The sequence below is a fragment of the Leucoraja erinacea genome, chromosome 10 (assembly GCF_028641065.1).
Source record: "Leucoraja erinacea ecotype New England chromosome 10, Leri_hhj_1, whole genome shotgun sequence".
Lineage (NCBI taxonomy): Eukaryota > Metazoa > Chordata > Chondrichthyes > Rajiformes > Rajidae > Leucoraja > Leucoraja erinaceus.
Genome location: NC_073386.1, coordinates 35,597,211 through 35,620,475, shown reverse-complemented (window position 1 = coordinate 35,620,475; position 23,265 = coordinate 35,597,211). Strand labels below are relative to the sequence as shown.

Here is a 23,265-nt window from a genome sequence, read left to right as displayed (position 1 = left end):
CTGTCCCATTTTTTTAAGCCAGCATCTGCATCCTTTTTCCTACAGTACTCAATAGTCATTCCAGTTGTGAATGGAAACGAGGAATTGATGGTTGAATCCCAATCATCCAGGTGATAATTTGTGACGAGGGTAAGGGAATAAAACAGTCACTAACACACTGTCCCTTTTCTCCGTTTGTTCAGGTAACCGAAACCAGAACAGGACCTCTTGGATGCAGTAACTACGACAACCTGGACTCTGTTAGTTCAGTTCTGGTGCAAAGTCCCGAGAACAAAATCCACTTACAAGGTGAGTACAGGTGCGATTACTCAGTTTCTCCTTCTCTCCATGTAGCCGTTGATGTGCGGTGTCCCTTATTCCCTTACGGCGACTTGCAATGCTGGAGCCTTGTTCAATTATTCATTCTTAAATCTGGCTGTGGCATAACTTAGTGTTATTCCTATAACATCAGCAGCAACTGCAGGAGTCCCTGTGAATAACCCATGAATAATTCCGGAGATCATAAAATGCATTAAAATACTAAAAGTTCGGGATTATAGCAGTGTTTATCTGCTGTGTATCAGAGTGGCACCATTACATTTCTCAAAAATAATCCCTGACACCCTTACTAATCAAGCATCTATCAATCTCCGCTTTAAAAATATCCATTGATTTGGCCTCCACAGCAGTCAGTGGCCTCCACAGCAGTCACTGGCAATGAATTCCACAGATTCACCACCCTCTGACTAAAAAAATTCTGCCTTTCTTAGGGACTGTGTAGTTGCTGTAGATACTAAATCAGGACATAGCCACTGTCTGTAGCTTATTCTCAAGAGATTCAACAGAGGCTCAATTTTGAATCCTTGCTCAATATATCTTGATAACCAGCCTAGCGATTTTTGAAATCCAAGGAAATAATGTGCATTGATTGCGTTTGAAGCCTATTGATAAAATAGCATTACAATATATACCTCCACTGGGAATTATTGCATTCAATCCATGATGCAACATTACCAACCATATAATGGTAATGTTGCATCATGTCTAATTTCAGGATGATGAATATATCGTTAAACTAAGTACAATTTCCTTGCTTAGTATTTGAACAGGAGAGAAACCTTGCAATACATTTAACCTCACCAACCCTACCTATCCCCATTCCTCCATATATGTAGGTTTGACTGAACTCATTCAGTTTAGTCCAAGAAGCCCAGTGCGCTCCAATTAAAAGTTTATTTTTAAATGGATCATGTTCTTCCTTCTTGACTTGAACATATTCTAGTGGCAGTGGTGACATTGGGAATAGATGGGTGAGAGCCATTCTATAGAAATCACCATGCCGTTAGACCATGGCATTTGTGACAGCAGCAACTCAAACCAGTTATGTTCCCTGACTTCTGATACTGGCCTTCCCTAACGACAGGCTTTCATCAGTCAGAGTATTAAGTATAGAAGTGGGGAGGTCATGTTGCAGGTATCTAAGATGTTGGTGAGGCCACATCTAGAGTATTGTGTTCAGTTTTAGTCACCATGTGATAGGAAAGATGTTGGCAAGCTGGAAAAGGTGCAGAGAAGATTTATGAGGATAAACACAAAAAGCTGAAGTAAACTCAGCGGGTCAGACAGCCTCTCTGGAGAAATGGAATAGGTAACATTTTGGGTTGAGACCCTTCTTCAGACTGGCTATCTTTGGTTTAAACCAGCATCTGCAGTTTCATCCCACAGATTTATGAGGATGTTGCCAGGATCTGAGGGCCTGAGCTATAGGGAGAGGTTGAACAGGATGGGGTTCTATTCCTTGGAACACAGAGGTGTACAAAATCATGAGTGGAATTGATCAGTTAAATGCACAGTCATTTACCCAGAGTAGGGGAATAAAGAATCAGGGGACGAAGATTTAAGCTGAGAGGGGTAAGATTTAATAGAAACCTGAGGAGTAACTTTTTCACTTGGAGAGTGGAGGGTATATGGAATGAGCTGCCAGAGGAGGTCGTTCAGGCAGGTACTGTGTCAACATTTAAAAGACATTTGGATAGATATACATTTGGACAGATATACATTTGGACAGATACTGTATATGGATAGGAAAGGTTCAGCGGGATATAGGCCTGTGCTGTGAGGCAGCAACTCTACCGCTGCACCACGTGCCATACACACCGTGCTCCCTCTCTCTGGACCATCCAGCTAATAGTCACAGCTTCTCTCTATTCAACTTACCAAGGTTCTCATAATCCTCTTCATCTCGGTTAAATCTTCTCTCAAATTTCATTGCTCCAAGGGAAAGAAACTCAGGTTCTTCACAGACCTTTTAACTGAAATCAATATCCATGATTTCCAGCATTTTCTGTTTTCTTTCCACAAAGAGTAATTTGGGTAATGATCAGATATTAGTATTTGATGTTGTTCAGCTGGAAAGGGTGCAGAGGGGATTTACAAGGATGATGCCAGGACTCGAGAGCCTGAGCTATAGGGAGCAGGCTGGGACTTTATTCCTTGGAGTGCAGACGCATGAGGGGTAATCTTAGAGAGGCTTGCAAGATCACGAGGGAATAGATAAGGTGCAGGCACTGAGTGTCTAGCCCAGAGTAGGGGAATCAAGAACCAGATGACATAGGGGGAAAAGGAACCTGAGGGACAACTTTTTCACACAAAGAGTGGTGGATGTATGGAACAAGCTACCAGTGGAGGTAGTTGAGGAACGTACAATGTTTAAAAAACAATTGAACAGGTACATGGATAGGATAGGTTTAGAGGGATATGGTCCAAACAAATGCAGGTGGGATTAGTGTAGATGGGGTATGTAGGTCAGCATGGGCAGATTGGGCTGAAGGACTCTATGACCCTGTATAATCTGAGAATTGTCCTGTGGACAATCTATGAGATTCTGCATGTTGCACCTTATGGACAGTGGCGCTGTGAATGACCAACAACATTTTGTTCTCAGATTTATGAAATGGGAATTGATGCCTAATTTTTGGACTTGGGCTTTCTATCCATTTTAACTTGTGTTTGGGCTGATTGTAGTTATGTATAGTATTTTCTGATTTTGATTGGATCGCATTGCAAAACCTTGGTATATGTGACAATAATAAACCTAAACATAGTAAAAAAACATACCTTTAGCTTTGGAAGTGCTTACAGTGGCTTTGTGGCACCCATGGTAGAGCTGTTGCCTCGAAATGCCAGACACCATGATTCGATTCCGACCTTGGGTGCTGTCTGTGTGGAGATTGCACTTTCTACTTGTTTCCTCCAGGTGCTCCAGTTTCCTTCCACGTTCCAAAGATCTGCAGGGTTTGTAGGTTAATTGGCCTTTATTAATTTCCCCCATGGTATATAGGAGTGGATGAAAATGTGAGATAACAGAGAACTACTATGAATGGGTAGACACAAGCAGCTGGAGTAACTCAGCAGGTCAGGCAGCATCTCAGGAGAAAAAAGGATGGGTGACGTTTCAGGTCAGGACCCTTCTTCAAAAATGAAATGTCACCCATCTTTTTTCTCCAGAGATGTTGCCTGACCTGCTAAGTTACTCCAGCAATTTGTGTCTATCTTTGGTATATACCAGCATCTGCAGTTCCTTTGTACATAGACTGTGAACGGGTGATCGATGGTCAGTGTGGACTCGATGGGATGAAAGGCCTGTTTCCACGCTATATCTCTGCAGTTCAGACTTCTTGTGTGGACATCTAACATTTGTCTACTCATTGTTATTCCAGGCCTACAAGCGATATTGCCAGAACACCTACGGGAACGGTTTGTTCAGGCAGCTCTGAGCTACATTGCTTGTAACTCTGAGGGCAGCTTCATCTGCAAGGACCATGACTGCTGGTGTCAATGCACAGCCAAATATCCAGAATGCAATTGCCCTTATCTGGACATCCAAGCCATGGAGGACAACCTGCTGTGGATAACAGACACTTGGACCAACCACAACAATGAATTTGAAGTGTCAGGTGAGTAGCCATATTCCTATGGCTTAACACCCACCCTAAGGGATTTTTAGCAGTTCACTGGCAGAAGTTTGTATTGATTTCCTCTGGGCCAGTGTAAAGCATGACGAGATATAGGCCAGGCAACAGTCGCTGTTGAAAGGGGATTTGGTGTAGAACAGGTGGGCGGTGCAGCGATGGAGTTGCTGCCTTACAGCGCCAGAGACCTGGGTTCGATCCTGACTACAGGCGCCATCTGTCTGTAGTTTGTAAGTTCTCCCTGTGGTTTTTCTGTGGGTTTTCTCCGAGAGCTCCGTTTCCTCCCACATTTTGAAGCCGTGCTGATTTAATTGGCTTCTGTAAGTTGCCCCTCGTGTCTAGGATACGTTAGTGAATGGGTGATTGTGGGTCAGCACAAGCTCGATGGACTGAAGGGCCTGTTTCCATGCTGTATCTCTCAAACTAAACCCGGACAGTTCACAATATGGAAATGGAGCCTGAAGCCGAGTTCCCATACAACAGATGATGTAAAATGTAGCCTGAGCATATCTCACGCTGATGTTATGATGTTAAAAGGCTTTGCTGCAGACGAGGTTTTAAATGTTATTGGCGGTTTTAAAAAGGACACTGCGGCTGGCCCGGGTGGTGTGTCTCTGGACAGCAGTCAGAAAATGGGCATTCAATGTGTTGACTGGAAATAATTCTTCCTGGATTCGATGTGGCCCAATTCCAGCAAGTGTCATGAACAGCTGCCTATAGTCTTACAGCAGCCGGCTATCCATCCCACTGGTCTCCAAATGCCCATTCGTAGTATGGCGACCATTGCAACCTGTACAAACTCCCCAAAGCACTAAATGATTATAAGATTGTGACCCCATGTGTCTGTGGCCCGAGATGCATCATTTCTATAAGCGGCACTGCGGCGCAGTGGTACAGCTGCTGGCTTTTACAGCACCAGAGACCCGAATTCGATCCTGACTGCTGTCTGTTTGTATGTTCTTCCCATGATGATGCATGCGCACAATCCATATGCCTAACTAAAAGCATCTTAAATGTTATCATTGTATCTGCCTCCACTACCACCCCTGGCAGCAAGTTCGCAGCAACCACCATTCTTTGTAACAAAAAAAGGCCCCACACATCCCCTTTAAATTTTGCTTCTATCACCTTAAAACTATACCCTCTAGTCTTTGACATTTCCACTCTGGGATAAAGGTTCTGACTGTCTACCCCATCTATGCCTCTCATCATTTTATGTACTTCAATCAGTTCCCCTCCTGCAAAGCATTTTGCAGTGTTATTGTGGTAGTTTAGATCAAAAGTGACATGCAACATGAACTTTTTGTTAGACATAAAATGCAGGCGTAGCTCCATGGATCAGGCAGCATCTCTGGAAAAAATGGATAGTTGACATTTTGGGTTAGGACCCTTCGTCAGACTAAAACATCACCTATCCATCTTCTCCACAGATGCTGCCTGACCCATTGAGTTACTCCAGCATTTTTTGTCTATCTTTGGTATAAACCAGTATCTGCAGTTCCTTTATATTACATTATGAATTTATTGTCATTGTATATTTCAAAAGTATAGTACTGAATTTCTCATACATTTTTGAAGATTAATAAAATCCTCTGGCACATTGGTTAGCTGAGGGACTACACAAGTCCAATTAAAGGTAATCATGTGAAAATTCCTGGGTGATAGCGCCAGGTACATTGTGTAATTGGCGTTCTGCATTTCAACTTCAGCTCCCGAGGTCGTTTTGGAAGATGAGATTGATTAGATTTTGTGTGTTTAGTGCTACTGGAACTGGAATTTGCAAAAACATTACCTTCACACATTCCTTCAAGAGCTAATTGGATGAATGTGCGATGAAGAAACAATTTCAATGTTATGGAGAAGAGATTTGCGACTGGAACCGGTTTGCAACTGTAGTAGAGAATCAGCATAGTCATAGCATCATACAGCACTGAAGCTGACCCTTCAGCCCAACTCGTCCAGGCCAACCAAGATCCCTCATCCAAGCTAGTCCCGTTTGTCTGTACGTAGACTTGGCAACCATTTTGCTGAAAACTTGCACTCGGTCCGCCGAAAACTTGCACTCTAAAATAAACTAAACTAAACCAAACCATGATATGTTTGCCACTAATGTTACTGCTAAAGCTTCTCACCACATCTTGCTCACATTGTATCCACTTTAAACTTTCATTCTCCTTTCCTGTCTCTGGCATCTCCTTCGTTTGTGCTTCTGTACTGTCCCTTGGCCTCAGTAATCAATATGAGCCAGATAACAGCGCTGTAAAACGTTACGACATGGAGAAACAATTACACTTTATTTCTTTTCAATGACCTTCAGTATGAACCAATCTGTTCTCTTGCCAAAACTGCAGTGCATATTTACAGCCGGTAACAAGTTTTTAAAACCAGCTGCTATGTGACTTCCTAAATTATGTGGAAATATACATCTTCTCTCCGAGATGTGGCCACACTAATTACCTCCCCTCTACCCTCTCACCCGATCCCACCACACCTGCCTCAATATTTTATAATCCACTATGGCAATTTTTCTTTGGTGTGTACTTGTCCTGGGCTACACAGTGGTGCAGTGATAGAGTTCCTGCCTTACAGCGCCAAAGACCCAATTTCGATCCTGACTACGGATGCTGTCTGGGCAGAGTTTATTAGTTCTCCCTGTGACCATGTGAGTTTGCTCTGGTTTCCTTCCACCTTCCAAAGACGTGCAGGTTTGTAGGTTAATTTATTTTTGTAAATTGTTCCTAGTGTGCAGGATAGTGCCAGTGTATGGGTAATTGATGGTAGCCACGGACTAGATGGGCCGAAAGGCATGTTTCCACACTATATCCCCAAACTAAACTTAAAACACAATTGTCATGAGATGCTTTGCAACACTGAATACATTTTACACTGAGTCTCACAGGAAGAGATGGGAGGGTGAGGGAGGTATGGTGGGAGCCGGGGTGGAGTGAGTGATGGGATGATGAGATCTATCTACACTTCACTGCATCAGCAAGGCCATCAGCAAAATTAAGGACAATTCTCACCCCAGTCGCTCCCTCTTCTCCCCTCTCCCATCAGGCAAGAAGTACAGAAGTGTTAAAAGGTATAACTTCAGAATTCCCAGTTGTTATCAGGCAACTGAACCATCCTATCACCAACTAGTGAGCGGTCCTGACCTATCATTTAATGCAGTGGTTCCCAACCTTTTTTAGCTCATGGCCCCCTTTGGCACTTTAATTTTTCTGTGCCCCCCCCCCTTACATTATCAGTGGGAAAAAAGTGCCCCCCTTCATAGAACTGTTGGCATCCTAAATCCCCAAATGTTTCTGTGGCCCCCCTGAAATTTGCCATGGCCTCAGGTTGGGAATCACTGATCTAATGCATTGAAGATACTCAGACTATCTTTAATCGGACTTTAACTTGCATTAAATGTAATTCCCTTCATCCTGTGGCTGTACACAGTGAACGGCTTAATTGTAATCATGTGTGGTCTTTCCCCTGACTGGACAGCGGACAACAAGAAAGTTTTTCTCTGTGCCTCAGTACATGTGACAATCATAAACTAAACTAAATTAAGAGCAAGCAATAATTTCGAGAAAGTCAGGTACTTGTGTTTCAATTTGATACTTTGCTTGACATTTAATGTTAGCATTTTGTTGAGGCTATTCCCTTTTCCCATAGCTGATACCCACCTAATCTAATCGGAATTATGCTTGGTTTAGGAGATAATAGCTGCAGAGAGAGGTTGGACAGACTTGTATTATTTACTCTGGGACATCAAATATTGCGCGGAGTCCTGATATAAGTATGTAAAATTATAAGAGGCATTGATTGGGTAGACAATCAGAATCTTTTTCCCTGGATGGCAAGATCAAAGACTTGAAGGCATACAGTAGCTTTAAGGTCACAGGGGCAAAGTTTAAAGGAGATGTGCGGGGCAGGTTTCTTACCTGGAGTGTGCTGCCGGGGGGGGGGGGGGGGGGGGGGGGGGGGGGGGGGGGGGGGGGGGTGTTTGTGTCAGTCAGATACAATTGTGGCATTTAAGAGACTGTTGGACAAGCATATGGATTTGTAGGGAATGGAACAATATGGATTATGTGCAGGAAATTAAGAATTAGTCTTGGCATCATGTTTGGCACAGATATTGTGGGCTGATGGGCCTGTTCTTGTGTTGTACTGCCCTTTTTTTCTATGATGTGAAACTGTCCCTTGTTGGGGAGAGTACAATGTTGTCTTGATATAACTGAGGCACTCCTGCATGTCAGGGATCATGTCTGTAAGGACTCATTGATGAGTAGAAGATTCTTCCTTTTCAAAAAACATGTTTCCCTTCAGTAGAGAAGAGTTTGAAATGATGTGAAATGTGTCACAGAAACTTTCACCCCTTGTACGTAACGATGCTAATTATGTGTCTCTCTAATTATGTCCCTATCTCACCCACACAAGCATTCATACTGGTATAATTATTCAAGTAAATTGGCACAGCTGGTAGACCTGCTTCCTCACAGTGCCAGAAACCCAGGTTTGATCCTGACCTTGGGTGCTGCCTGGGTGGAGTTTGCACGTTATTCAGCTGACTGTGGGTTTATTTTGGGTGTTCCGATTTCATAGAACATAGAACATAGAACAGTACAGCACAAGAACAGGTCCTTTGACCCGCAATGTCTGTGCTGAACATGGTGCCAGGGCCAACTCTTATCTGCCTGTGCATAAACCATATGCCTCCATTACCTGCACAACCAAAAGTATCTTAAACGCCACCATCGTGCCTGCCCCAACCACCACCCCTGGCAGCATGTTCCATGAACCCACCATCCTCTATGTACAAAATGTCCTGCACATCTCCTTTAAACTTTGCCTCCCCAGTTTAAAGTTTCACATTCCAAAGACAAGCGGGTTTGCATGTTAATTGGCCTCTGTAAATTACGCCCAGTGTGTAGGAAGTGATGAGAAAGTGGGATATCACAGAATTAAAAAGCATTTAGACAGGTTCATGGACAGTACGATGGGATATGGGTCAAATGCAGGCAGGTGGGACCAGTGTAATTGGGACATGATAGTCAGTGGGAGCAGGTTGGGCTGCTGGGCCTGTTAACACACTGGAAGACTCTATGACTCTAACTAGTGTGGATGGGTGATTAATGGTTGGCGTGCGTTCGGTGGGCCAAATGCCATCAACGCTGTATCTTTTTTTTTTTTTTTTTTTTTTTTTTAATATTTTATTTTATTAGAAGTAAGCACAGTCATATGGCACCAAAGTGCCTAATATATATTTTCATAATACATTTTATGTACAACTTCTTTTTTTTTTGTTACATTGAAAAAAGATGAGAATAAGAAAAAGAGGTTAGATAGTAAAGGATAGAAAAATGTGAAATATATAGTGTGTGAAGAAAGAAAACGAGTAAATGAAGAAAGTTGAGAGAGAAAATAGTGAAAAGAAAAGGAGATCATTATTTATAGTCTTGACCAACCCTCGTCCAGTCCTGAAACAGTTATTTTTTACAATTGTGTTGCACCATATGATTCCAAAAAAACGACGAATGGAGACCAACTCGTTATGAATTGGTCTGATTTATCCATTAGGAGGAATCGCATTTCCTCAAGATGAGCGGTGTCCAACATACTTGCAATCCACATTTTAAGCGTTGGTAGTATCTTTTAATCAATCAATAATGTCTGGTCTTCCCATTCACACAGATGAATTCAAGATTTTTCTGAAAAAACTGCCAACCGAGTATTTCCTGAACACCTCCACCATTCTTCAGCTATGGACCATGGACTTTAGTCTCCAACACCGCTATGAGCAACTGGAAGCCGGTCTGAAGGTGCTCTTCACTAAGGCACAGAAGACAGTCCGAAAGCTCTTCAGCCTAAGTAAGCGCTGCCAGAAACAACCGAAATTCGTCCTCCCCAGAGAAAGGTACATGATGTTCACACCCAGCAAAATGTTAAGACTAAAATAATCTTGTGTCCAAACTTGAAGTTTGAGGGATCAAAAATGGTATTGTGGAATAATATATTGTTGATAAAATAGATAACTCGGACCTCAGTGTTGGTGCCAGGGAACAGATCTTACATTGTTTTTAAGGTAATAAGAGTTGCAAAGTATTCATTTGTTTTCGTAAGATTTATACAGAGCATAATAAATGCCCTGCACCATTATTTATTGTAATGTACTGCATTATTGATAGTATTAGCCAAAAAATATTCATATAAAACCTCTGTAAGTAAAACAAAATCCTTGACAATTTACTGCATCGTAGCATGCTGAGCTAGAGGGGATATCTTGCCAAACCTTGTTAATGTTTTGAAATTTCTATTTTAACAGATTTCCTTTTATCCATTTTGTTCATTTTAGCAATGTGAAAATATACATTTCCAGTTTAGTTTAAAGATCCAACATAAAAACAGTCCCTTTAACTTGCTGAGTCTACGCCGACCTCCAAGATTCAAGAGTCAAGAGTGTTTTATTGTCATTTGTCCCAGATGGGACAATGGAATTCTTACTTGCTGCAGCACAACAGAATATGTGAATATGTAAACATAGTACATAATGGGGAAGAGAAAAAAAAGTCCAATAAATAACAAATAGTGGAATAACAATATAGTCTTTTGTAGTTCAGAGCTCAGAACTCATTCATTGTTGCATTTAATAGCCTGATGGCTGTAGGGAAGAGCAGTTCCTGAACCTGGACTTTACCGTTTTCAGGCTCCTGTACCTTCTTCTTGATGGCAATGGTGAGATGAGTGTGTGGCCAGGATGGTGTGGGACTTTGATGATTTTGGCTGCCTTTTAGAGGCAGCGACTATGATAAATCCCTTTTACGGTGGGGAGGTCAAAGCCGGTGATGGACTGGGCAGTCGTCACTACTTTTTGTAGTCTTTTTCGCTCCTGGACGTTCAAGTTGCCAAACCAGGCCACGATGCAACTAATCAGAATGCTCTCTACCTGGTGCACCTGTCGAAGTTTAGGAGAATCCTCCTTGACACGTCGAATCTCCGTACTCTTCTCAGGAAGTAGAATCGCTGATGTACCTTATTTATAATTGTATTGATGTGCTGGGTCCAGGAAAGATCTTCAGAAATATGCACGCCAAGGAATTTGAAGTTTTGACCCTCTCCATCATCGTCCCATTGATGTGAGCAGGATTGTGACTCCTCATCCTTCCCCTACCAACGTCCACAAACAGTTCCTTGGTCTTACTGATGTTGAGAGCCAGGTTGTTGTGCTGGCACCATTTGGTCAGTCGGTCAATCTCATTTCTATACTCTGACTTTTCACAATAGTTCCATGTTATCCCACTTTCTCATCCACTCCCTATACACCGGGGGCAATTTTACAGAGACCAATTAACCTACAAACCCGCGTGCCTTTGGGAAGTGGAAGGAAACCGGAGAACCCAAGGGAAACTCACGCAATCACAGGGAGAACATGCAAACTCCACACAAACAACATCTAAGGTCTGGTTGGCACATTAAAAGAGAGTGCGGAGGCACTACAGACAGTGCAGAGGAGATGCAGAAGGATGTTGAACTTGAGAGTTGGAGCTGTATGGACCAGGGTTATTTTATTTGGAACTTGAGAAGCTGAGGAGAGAATTAGCAAAACACAACCTAGTGGAAGAACTCAGTGGGGCTGGCAACATCTGTGGAGGGAATGGACAGTTGACATTTCAGGTTGGGACCCTTCTTCAGATTGATTCAGGAGTCAAGAGAGAAGTTATTGAGGACAGGTTCTGCCAGGCAGAGAAGAGTGGTAGTTGTGGAAATGATTGAGTCTCTGTGCAAGGAAGATCTGGTGGGCACCTAGGCATTCCTGGTGGTGAATGGTGGTGTCAAGGGACATTCATGAGACCATGGTAAAGACGAGGTGATGGGGGCTTCGACATTGAAAGGTATAGAAGTGTTGAAGAGTGTGTGAGGTGTCTCGGATGTAGATTGGAAGGGACGATTTAAGCAGGGGGACAAGATAGAATTAAGGTATTTGGAGATGAGATTGGTGGGACAGGGCCAGGCAGAAATAATGAGTCTCCAGGGTGGTGCTGATTGTGGATTTTGGGAAGGAGATAGAAATGGACAATGCTGGGAGAATCAGTATTTGAGAGGGTTAGCAGTGAAAACAATAAACAGGTGGCATAAATTAACCTTGATTATAAAGATTAAATTAGAATGGAGGCTTTTCTTTTCCATTTCAAAACACAGGGAGTGGTGGATCAGAAACTCTCCAAACAGTTCTGGGATGAAGATTCAAACTGCTGTATGATTTTGTACACCTCTGTAAGATCACCCCTCATCCTCCTGCATTCCAAGGAGTAGAGCCCCAACCTGCTCAACCTCTCCCTATAGCTCAGGCCCTTGAGTTATGGCAACATCCTCGTAAATCTTCTTTGAGCCCTTTCCAGCTTTTCATCGATTACAGTTCCCTTTTATTTAAACCGTTCTCTTGGTGAAAGCTCATTTAATGGAAGTGTCCATCTTCTGCATATCCATGTCACTAACCAAAAGTCTCTGACATGCCACTATCGTACACGTCTCCACCACCACACTATGCAGCATGTTTCAGGTACGTACCATCCTCTGTGTAAAACTTGCCCAGCACATCTCCGTCAAACTCTGCCCCTCTCACATTAAATGGATGCCCTCTCATATTTGATATTTCCATCCTAGGAAAAAGGTTCTGATTGTCTACCCTATACATGCCTCTAATTTGTTTTATACTTCTATCAGCTCTCTTCGCAATGTCACGTGTTCCAGAAAAAAACAATCCAAGTTTGTTCAACCTCTCCCTGTAGCTGAAACCCCCCTGATCCAAGCATCATTCTGGTAAACCACCTCTGCACATTTTCTAAAGCCTCTACATCCTGTAATGTGAGGACCTGGACTGAATGCAACACTCCAAATGTGGCCTCCAAATCCCTATAAGGCTTCTCATTCCTTTTCTTTTCTCACTCATCTACTTGCCCATCCTCCCCCTCAATCCACTTGTATTGCTTGCTTCAGCTATTCCTAGTTCAGCATTCTCATCACTTTTAGGGTGTAAAGCCTCCTGAGCTTTGGATCCAGCAAAGGCCAATTTATATTTCTGTCTTGTCGTTTAGATTTCCTCCACAGGTAGCTATATAATCCCTTAGTCATTCATTGTATCATAGTTTTAGAGGTCACCTACCTCTGTTCTTTTTTCCAGGTTAAAGAGACCCAGTCTATGTATCTCTTCCTGCAAGTTTGCCCGTCTAGTTCAAGTTACTTCCTTGGGATTAGATTTTCCATCTTTTATTTCATCACTGTAATACTGTAAGTGTGAAAATGCATATATCAGGCAACTGGACCATCCTATCAACAACTAGAGAGTGGTCCTGAGCTACTATCTACCTCATTAGAGACCTTCGAACTTTATCGGACTCTATTGGACTTTATCTTGCACGGGACATTATTCTCTTTATCCTGTAAATGTACACTGTGGGTGGTTCAATTGTAATCATGTATAGTCTTTCCATTGATAGACACAAAAAGCTGGAGTAACTCAGCGAGACCGGCAGCATCTCTGGAGAGAAGAAATGGGTGACGTTTCAGATCGCGACCACTCTTCATACTTTCCGCTGGCTGGTTAGCACGCAACAAATCTGTTCACTGTACCTGGGTACACGTGACAATAAACTAAACTAAACTGACCAACTGGAGATCAGCATAGTGCACACTATTATGAGTGGTCAAGAGCTGGTGAAAGCTTGACATGAAGCAAGGTCAACGACAGCCTGTTCTCAAGCCTGATTTTGAAGGTTAGAAGCAGAGACTGGGGTTATCAAAATGCTGCCTAGATTAGAGGCTACTGAAGAAGAGGTTGGATAAACTTGGATTGTTTTCTATGCAATGCCAGAGGCTGACAGGAGGCCTGATAGAGGCAAACAAAATTATGAGAGGCACAGATATGGTAGACAGTCAGAACCTTTTTTTCCAGGAGCAGGATGGAAATATCAAATACTACAAGGCATAGCTTTAAGGTGAGAACAGATTTTAAATTTTAAGGAAGACGTGCAGGGCAAGTTTCTTGCTGAGAGAGTGGACAGTGGTGGAGGCAGATGGGATAGTTGTTTTAAGAGGCTTTTGGATATGCACATTGATATGCAGGGAATGGAAAGATATGGATCACCTGCAGACAGAGAAGATTAGTTTAACGTGGCACAATATTTGGTGTGGATATAATGGGACGAAGGACCTGTTCCCGTGCTGTACTTTTCAATGTTCAAATGCAAGACGTCCATAGCTTATTTGCATCATAGAGCTCAGTCATAGAGTCATACAGCATGGAAACAGGCCCTTTGGACTAACTTGCCCACACCAACCAACATGTCCCATCTACACTAGTCTCACCTGCCTGCGTTTGACCCATGTGCCTCTAAACCTATCTATCCATGTGCGGAGCATGGATGGGAACGGTGTTGAGGCAAATGGGCCAAACATGGGCAAATGGAACTAGCATAGATGAGGTATTTTGGTCGGCATAAGTCGGGCCAAAGTGTCTGTTTCCGTGCTGTAGGCCTCTATGACAATGACTCTTGCAATGACAGTAAAATGTGTGCAACTTGAATTTTATTCAGGAGAATGAGGTGATTGAGGCAGCATACTATCAGTCAGGCTTCCCGGCATCGTCACAGGCAATTTTTCGAGCTTCCCAAGGTCAATATAACCTGCCTTCCTGGAAATGTTTTACGTGGAAAATTACTGGCCACTAAATGAATGAAGCATTACGTACTCCTTGTTTGCAGTCACACATCAGCCAGTAACAAACACAGCACGCTCCCGTATGCTATTGAAGCATTGGCTCTCTTTAAGCTATTGGTTAACGACATTAGCATTGTCCCTGGTGACTGCTGTGCAGGACTGCGCAGTTATAATTATAGTCAGACTAATAACAGAATGGCAGTTTAAAGAATATGCACGGTTTTCCTTTGGAAGCGCTTACCGATGAATAATTAATTCTGTTTGCACTGATTCCTGGAGCCAGCCTTCCTATCCCAGTGATTATGATGTATGACTGCATACGCTCTTTAAATTTCCCAGCTGGAAGAAGCGAGGCAGCTCTGAAACACCCAGCCATGCATCTTGCTTCAGGCAGGATCACAAGCTACCCTACCAACTGTTTGATATTTCCAACTGCCTCAATTGATTGCATCTCCCGAAAACGGAGGCCTGGATTTCATGTGTACTCTCTCTAAACCGCGGGCTTCCCGCTGGGAGGAATGGTTGGAAAATAGAGGTCTGCGAGATTTATAGATGGGAAAGAACTGCAGATGCTGGTTTAAATCAAAGATAGACACAAAATGCTGGAATAACTCAGCGGGACAGGCAGCATCTCTGGAGAGAAGGAATGGGTGATGTTTCGGGACAAGATGGACCCATTCCTTCTCTCCAGAGATGCTGCCTGTCCCGCTGCAGCATTTTGTGTCTGTCTGCTAGATTTAGTTCAGTTTAGTATATTGTCACGTGTACTGAGGTACTGTGAAATGCTCGGTGCCTCCAAATTGTCCACAGTTTTTTTCACCATAACTTTCTTTTATTTTCCGCTGAATAATTGTTAGAAACAGAGAAAAAAAACATAGCAAAATAGGTGCAGGAGTAGGCCATTTGGCTCTTCATGCCAGCACCGCCATTCAATATGATCATGGCTGATCATCTAAAATCAGTACCCCATTCCTGCTTTGTCCCCATTTCACCTGATTCCTTTAGCCCTAAGAGCTAAATCTAACTCTCTCTTGAAAACTTGGTTTCATTGTACTAAATAATTGCATCCATGGTGTCCCTTAATATCTTGCCTAGGCGATGTTGATCTTGATCCTAAATTATCAACTGCACCACCCTTGATGATCTTTTACAATTTAATTTTTTTTTCCTTGGTAAACATTTGCAAAATCTAATAGCAAAGTCTCTAACCCAGAGTAAGGGAATCAAGAACCAGAGGACATAGGTTTAAGGTGAGGGGGGTAGATTAAATAGGAATCTGAGGGGTAACATTTTCACACAAAGGGCGGTGGGTGTATGGAACGAGCTGCCGGAGGAGATAGTTGAGGCAGGGACTAGAACAACGTTTCAGAAACAATTAGACAGGTACATGGATAGGACAGGTTTTGAGGGATATGGGCCAAATGCAGGCAGGTGGGACATGTTGGCCGGTGCGAGCCAGTTGGGCTGAAGGGCATATTACTACACTGTATGACTCTAGAACTCTATGACTACTTCTAGTATTTTGCCTTAAACCTCCCATTATTCCACCGCTTTTATCTTCGAATGATATAAATACCTCCCCAAACACTCATTTGCTATGTGAGACTTGGAAATGTTCAGCGCTCTGGTAGATGTTATGTGATGCATTATTTTGTGAAAATCTTTTCAATCATTTTTTAACATGTCATACTGTTTTATGGCCCCTTGCAGGCTCCATGGTCTGGTGCCAAAATAGTGGCAGGTTAGTGGGGCTTGTTATTAGTTATGTGTAAATGGTAGAGCAACTTCAGACAAGGAACACAGATGAGGTTAAATGGAAAGATCCAAAGGTTGCTGCTTGAATTTTTTCCATTGCACTGTTTGCTTCCCACTCTTTGCTTCCCAAAAGAAGCATCCCACTTTCTGGCTCACCGCAGCCATGTGTTAAAATTTTTGGAGATACAAGAAACTGCAGATGCTAGAACATTAAACAAGTGGGGTCGCTGTCCTGTACGGCTGCCTGTCCTGCAGCTGTCCATTTCTTTCACTTCTTTTTTATTATTTTTAGTACGTTAAAGTGTGGAGTCGGGGGGTCTAATCTTTTTATGTGTGGGGGGTGGTGGGGGGGAAGGGGGAAACTGCTTTTTCAAGTCCCTACCTGGTCGGAGAGGCTGCCTTCCTCCGAGCAACACCTTCGACCCGTCCTCGCGGCCTACCAGCGGGTCCTGGAGCGACGTTTCCTGAGGGGACCTGGCCAGAACCTCGGCTTTGGCGGCGGCGCAGCGCTGGAGCGCTGTCGCGGAGCGGGTGGAGCGGGCGATGCCTTGCCTGGGTAGCCGGGCTGGAACTCCAGTATGCTGGGACCGCCGATAAAAACATCGTGGATCTGTGGTTCTGTGGAGCGGCCAGCTGCGACGTTGAACTTTACATCCCGGAGCCTGGGATCTCTCGCTGAGATCGCCAGTGTATGAAGCTTCGTCCAGAGCGGTCTGTTGGCTTGTGAAGCTGCGGTCTCCGGTAAGAAGGCGGCCGTTCCTGGCACCCCAAGCCGCTGAGGGATCTCCCGACGCCGGAGTACCATCATCCGGCGAGAACAGCCGGGAACATTGGGCCCCGTAATGGCGATTGTGGAGGCCTTAATAGGCCCGACTCAGGGTGGACAAGAGGATGGGGACTGGACTTTGTGCCTTCCCCCACAGTGGGAACCACTGCGGGGGGATGTTTTTATGTTTTAATGTTAATCTTCTTGAATGCTATGTTGTATTTTTATTAGTGTGCTGCAAGGACATCTGAATTTCCCCTGAATAAGGGGATTAATAAAGTATTTATCATTTATCAAAAGACAAAGTGCTGGAGCAACTCAGCCTGAAGAAAGGGACGGATCCGAAGCTTCAGTTTTTCATTCCCTCTATGCACACTCCTCATTTTTCTCCTCTCCCATCAGGCAAATGCAACAGTGTGAAAACTCATACCTCTGGATTCAGGGACAGTGCTTCCCAGCTGTCGTCAGCCAACTGAACTGTCTAATCATCAACTAGAGAGTGGTCCTGACCACCCACCTACCTCATTGGAGCCTTCAAAATAGCTTTAATTTGACTTTACTGGACGCTATCTTGCACAAAACGCCATTCCCTTTCCCCTGTATCTCTACACTGTGGACGGCCCGATTGTAATCATGTGTCGTCTTTCCGCTGACTGGATGGCATGCAACAAAAAGCTTTTTGCTGTACGCATGATAATAAACTAAACTAACTAACTAAATACAGATCTGTGTGGAATTTGCACTTTCCCCCTGTGGGTGCTTTGGTTTCCTCATATGTCTTCTACCCAAGCTCTAGCGGCACGGTGGTGCAGCGATAGAGATGCTGCCTTATAGCGTCAGAGACATGGGTTTGATCCTGACTACGGATGCTGTCTGCACAAAGTGTGTACGTCCTCCCTGTGACCACATGTGTTTTCCCCAGGTGCTCCGGTTTCCTCCCACACTCCAAAGACATGCAGGGTTGTAGGTTAATTGGCTTCTGTAAAAATTGTAAATTGTCTTGGTTGTGTGTGTAGGATAGTGTTAGTGTACAGGGTGATCACTAGTCGGTGTGGTCTCGGTGGGCCGAAGCTAAAGTAAATCTGTTCCCATGCTAAAATAAACTCATGGCTTATCTTCTGATGCCTGATACATTGATGGTAGGTGGGTCAGTGTCCAGGCTTGCACGCCCCATAATAGCTATTCTACCCAGCATCATGTCTCCATCTCCCTTTAATTATACACTGCACTTCATTTCACAGATGGATTGTAAATAACCCTTGAAATTTGGATTATAATTATTGCAACGCCTTGCTGTTTTAATTTAACTGAGTTGCCATTACCATTCACCCTTGCATCCCGTTATGTCGTTCCGTATTAAATACACTGTCTGATCCCACCCTCTGACATGATCACTACACTCTTCCATGAGATGCAAACTTAACAAGCCTTAATCAATGAAGCAAATATTTTGCAGATGCCCTGTCTCTTCAATTAACTCAGCCCTTCCCTATTGTTCCTTTTGCTGAGGAGCTCTGAATAAGGTCTACAGTTCCTATTTCAATTTAGATTGAGAAGAATTTACTCTCCAAAGTGAATTGACTGCATCCACTGTCTCCCATGTGGCTACTGAACCTGGAGTTTCCAATGTGCCTCCATTACATCGGCCAGACCAAGTGTAGAATCGGCGACCATTTCGATGAACATTGCACTCATTCTGCCAAGGCCTGCTGGATCTTCCAGTTGCAAACTATTTTTACTCTCTTTCTCAGTCCCACATTGACCTTTCTGTCCAGGGCCTCCTCCATTGCCGGAGGTTTGTACGTTAATTGGCTTTGGTCAAAATGGTAAATCGTCCCCAGCGTGCAGGATAATGCTAGTGTACAGGGTGGTCGCTAGTCGGTGTAGACTCAGTGGGCCAAAACATCACCAAACAACAAAGCCCTCGCGGTAACAGGGAGAATGTACAAACTCCGTACAGGCAGCAGCCGAGGTCGGGATTGAACCCGGGTCTCTGGCGCTGCAAGGCAGCAACTCTATCACTACCCCACAACGCTGCTCCATGAAGCATGGATTGATACACGATGCTTCTGACTCTATATTGCCCCAGTCATGTACCTGATGACCCCTAAACATACCTCATTCTGTTAACCTGACAACTCCAGTCATGGGCCCAGCCTGCATCATTACCTCCTTCAGAGGCTTTATTGATTTCATGCCATTTACACAGTTTGTCAATGACTTTTTTTTTTAAACGTTGGGACTGCAAAATGGATTGTTACACCAAAGTTATTTACTGCACAGCCCCTGCAGCTGTCAAAGGCACTTCACCATTTGCTTAATATTGTTCAGTCTCGCTCCATCTCAACTGCACAACAGTTTCTGCATTGCAGTGCTGTCCGTATTTGATTGAACGTGCATTATATTGCTGTGTCATGCTGGGAGATGAACCTGGAATCAACGTCATGCTCAGATGTATATTTGACACCCTATTCTCATCGATTGGTAGATCCTGTTCTGTTATCTTGCAAGTGTCAACATAGAAATCGGGCCCATTTGCACAAGTAGCTTGATCCACAGGTTACACATTAAATCAGCTCGGCACGAAAGAGTGTAAAATGCACTTGCAATCGCTTCAGAGTGAAACTACACAGAATAGGAAATTGACCCACGTGTCTCCAGGTATAGAAGATAGACACAAAGTACTGGAGTAACACGGCGGGTCAGGCAGCATCTCTGGAGAACATGGATAGGTAACATTTTGGATCGGGACCTTTCTTCAGATCTTAATAAGTTTCCGAGGAAGGCCAGAAGATGGATCCTGACCAGAAACGTCACCTCTCCTTTTTCTCCACAGATGCTGCCTGACCTGCTGAGTTACTCCAGCACGTTGTGTCTATCTTTTGTATAAACCAGCATCTGCAGTTCTTTGTTTCTACACTTCCAGGTGTAAATTAGCATAGCATGGCTCTTGTTACCCTGGCTGATGTTTAGCACGGCTTGACCCAGGGGAAATGTGCACAGCGTTAAGTCTTCAAGCTCTCATATGCATATCTCATGATCCAAACAGATCATCCTGCTCGGAATCCTAATGCCATCTTCCACCGAGATCTGATCTCATTTATATTTGTGCTCATCAAAGGTCTTCCCATCTCGGTATTGGAAACTCAATGGAGAATCTCCATCTCAACAGATTTTGGGAGCCCTACCATTCAGGCCGGCACAGTGGCGCAGCAGTAGAGCTGCTGCCTCACAGTTCCAGAGACCCGGGTTCAATCCTGACCTCGAATGCTGTCCGTGTGGAGTTTGCACATTCTCCCTGTGACTGTGTGGCTTTCCTCTGGTTTTTGCTCTGGTTTCCTCCCACATCTGAAAGGCGTGCGGGTTTGTAGGTTAATTGGCTTCTGTAAATTATCCCCAATGAGAAAGTGGGATTACATAGAACTAGTGTGAACGGGTGATCAATTGTCTGCGTGGATTCGATTGGCTGAAAGGCCAGTTTCCATGCTGTATCTTTAAACTAAAATTCAAGTATAAATTGAATAATTGTCTATAGGTTGGTAGAACACTCACAGATGATCGCTGTCCAAGGGATAACTTGGACAGGAGCAAGGGACATGGCTAACCTTTCCCTTCCTTAAAAGTTGATGCTGAGCCAGACATTGGCGCCTCCTCTGGCTGACCACAGTACTGCAAGTTGGACACTTTTGCAGTGTTTAAGGTGCTCTTCAAATGGATGGTGTTATTAAAGTGGTGTATCTAATGGTGAAAGGTCTGGATAGAGTGGATATGGAGATAATGTTTCCACTAGTGGGAGAGTCTAGAACTAGAGGGCACAGCTTCAGAATAAAAGGACGTACGTTTAGAAAGGATATTAGGAGGAATTTCTTTAATGAGAGGGTAATGAATATGTGAAATTAATTGCCACAGACGGCTGCAGAGGCCATGTCATTGGGTATTTTTAAAGTGGTCATTGACAGATTGTTGATTAGTAAGGGTGTCAATGGTGATGGGGAGAAGGCAGGAGAATGGAGTTGAGAGGGAAAGGTAGGTTGGCCATGATTGAATGTTGGAGTAGACTCGATAAGCTGAATGGCCTAATTCTACTGCTATAACATGAGCGTGTTGCCTGGACTACAGGGCTTGTTATAAGGATTGATTGGATAGACTGGGGCTGCATTGCTTGCAACCAAATAGATTGAGGGGTGACATGATGGAGGTTTACCATGAGAGGCAGAAGATAGGGTCAAGAGTCACATTCTTTCTCCCATGGTAGAAGAGACGAAAGAAAGAGGGGCTAGGTATAAGGTGAGAGGACTGAATGGCCTACTGCTGCTCCAATGACATGAACTTGTGAATTCATGAGCCAATGCGGGTGAGGAATGTTTCATTACCTTCTTGACGAATTGGGTGGTTTTGTGTTTCTCTCCTCAGGGCCAAGACCTTCTGGCTTAACCGGGTCCAGTCGTTCCTCTACTGCACCGACAATGGCCTGGCTGGGATATTCTCAGAGGAGACTCGGAGCTGCACCTGCCCCTATGACCAGCTGAGCTGCCAGAAGGCCATCCCATGCGCGGTGGGAGAGGGGATGTCGTGCGTGGTGTGCGCCGCTGACAACCGGACTCGCTGCGGCGGCTGCAACGAGGGCTACATGCTGTCCCACGGAGCCTGCCGGCCAGAGGTAGCTGACCCCACCGAGCAATACATCGGCTTCGAGACCGAGCAGGACCTGCGGGACATGGAGATCAAGTACCTGCTGCAGAAACGCGACAGCAAGATCATTGTGCCGGCCATCTTCATCAGCAACGACATGCGCCTCAATAGTTGGTTCGATCCCTCATGGAGGAAGCGCATGCTGCTCACGTTGAAGAGCAACAAGTACAAGACCAACTTTGTCCATATGATCTTGGGCATGACCATCCAAATCTGTTTGACTAAGAATAGCACCTTGGAGCCAGTGCTGGCCATCTATGTGAATCCATTTGGAGGTAGCCACTCCGAGAGCTGGTTCATGCCCGTAAATGAAGACAGCTTCCCAGACTGGGAGAGGACTAAGGTGGAGGTGCCTCTTCAGTGTTACAACTGGACTCTGATGCTGGGCAACAAGTGGAAGACCTTCTTCGAGACGGTCCACATCTACCTGAGGAGCCGCATCAAGTCCAGCGGCAATGAGAGCCTGTACTATGAGCCGTTGGAATTCATCGACCCCTCCAGGAACCTGGGCTACATGAAGATCAGCCACGCCCAGGTGTTTGGATACAGCATGCACTTCGACCCTGATGCCATCCGTGATCTCATCCTGCAGTTGGACTACCCGTACACCCAGGGCTCCCAGGACTCTGCCCTGCTGCAGCTGCTGGAGATACGAGACCGAGTCAACCGCCTCTCCCCGTACGGCCACCAGCGCCTCGACCTCTTCACCTGCCTCCTCCGCCATCGTCTCAAGCTGACCACCAGCGAGGTGGTCAGAATCCAAGCATCCCTCCAGTCTTTCAACGCCAAACTCATGAACTCCATGGAAAACGAAACCACCAAATTATGCAGTTAACTACCCACCTGCCCATCCCCCTCCACCGCCTACCAGGGGTGAGGATTTCTTCGATGTTCTTTTGTGTACAATTTGTTTGATTTAACCATGAATTACCCCAAGCCGCAACCTGCCGGCCTTTATTCTCTACGCTAGTGTTGGTGAACAAAACCAAATTACAGGAATGAACTAATGACCAGAAGCCCTTTGACTAACCAGTCTCTTCAGCCTATGCCTGAATTTCCAACCATTATAAACATCCTACCTTGTTTCCAAGACTCTGGTTAAGCAAGCGGAAAATATTGCACCGTGCTCCCTCCCAGATGGGAACTGAAGACACATAGCGGTAGCCAGGATGAGGAGTAATGTATTGCACCCGTTATATTTTTTAACAATGTGGTGCACAGCAGTAATACTATCCGTACCGATAATCTTGACCTATGTTCCTGCAACAAGCGACAGTGCAGTAACAAAATGGTATGAGCTGATGCATTCTGTTTTTCATTGTATCATTATTTTATTAATAATCGGTGTTGAAGCACTAATGTTTTTCAATGGTATTATTTTTACTGTACATGGAAGCCTTG

General features: G+C 44.3%; 1 protein-coding gene across 6 annotated transcripts in view; it reads left to right on the top strand.

Moving 5' to 3' along the window:
- Positions 1-22,708, top strand: part of LOC129701029 (BMP/retinoic acid-inducible neural-specific protein 3-like) — a 116,693-nt gene extending 93,985 nt beyond the window's left edge. For all 6 annotated transcript variants that reach the window (XM_055641955.1, XM_055641956.1, XM_055641954.1 and 3 more), the window contains exons 5-8: positions 183-288; positions 3,699-3,935; positions 9,630-9,852; positions 21,586-22,708. In XM_055641955.1, coding sequence (XP_055497930.1) covers positions 183-288; positions 3,699-3,935; positions 9,630-9,852; positions 21,586-22,699 — 1,680 coding nt within the window. In that variant the 3' untranslated portion in view covers positions 22,700-22,708. The remainder of the gene's footprint in view (positions 1-182; positions 289-3,698; positions 3,936-9,629; positions 9,853-21,585) is intronic.
- Positions 22,709-23,265: the final 557 nt, after the last annotated feature.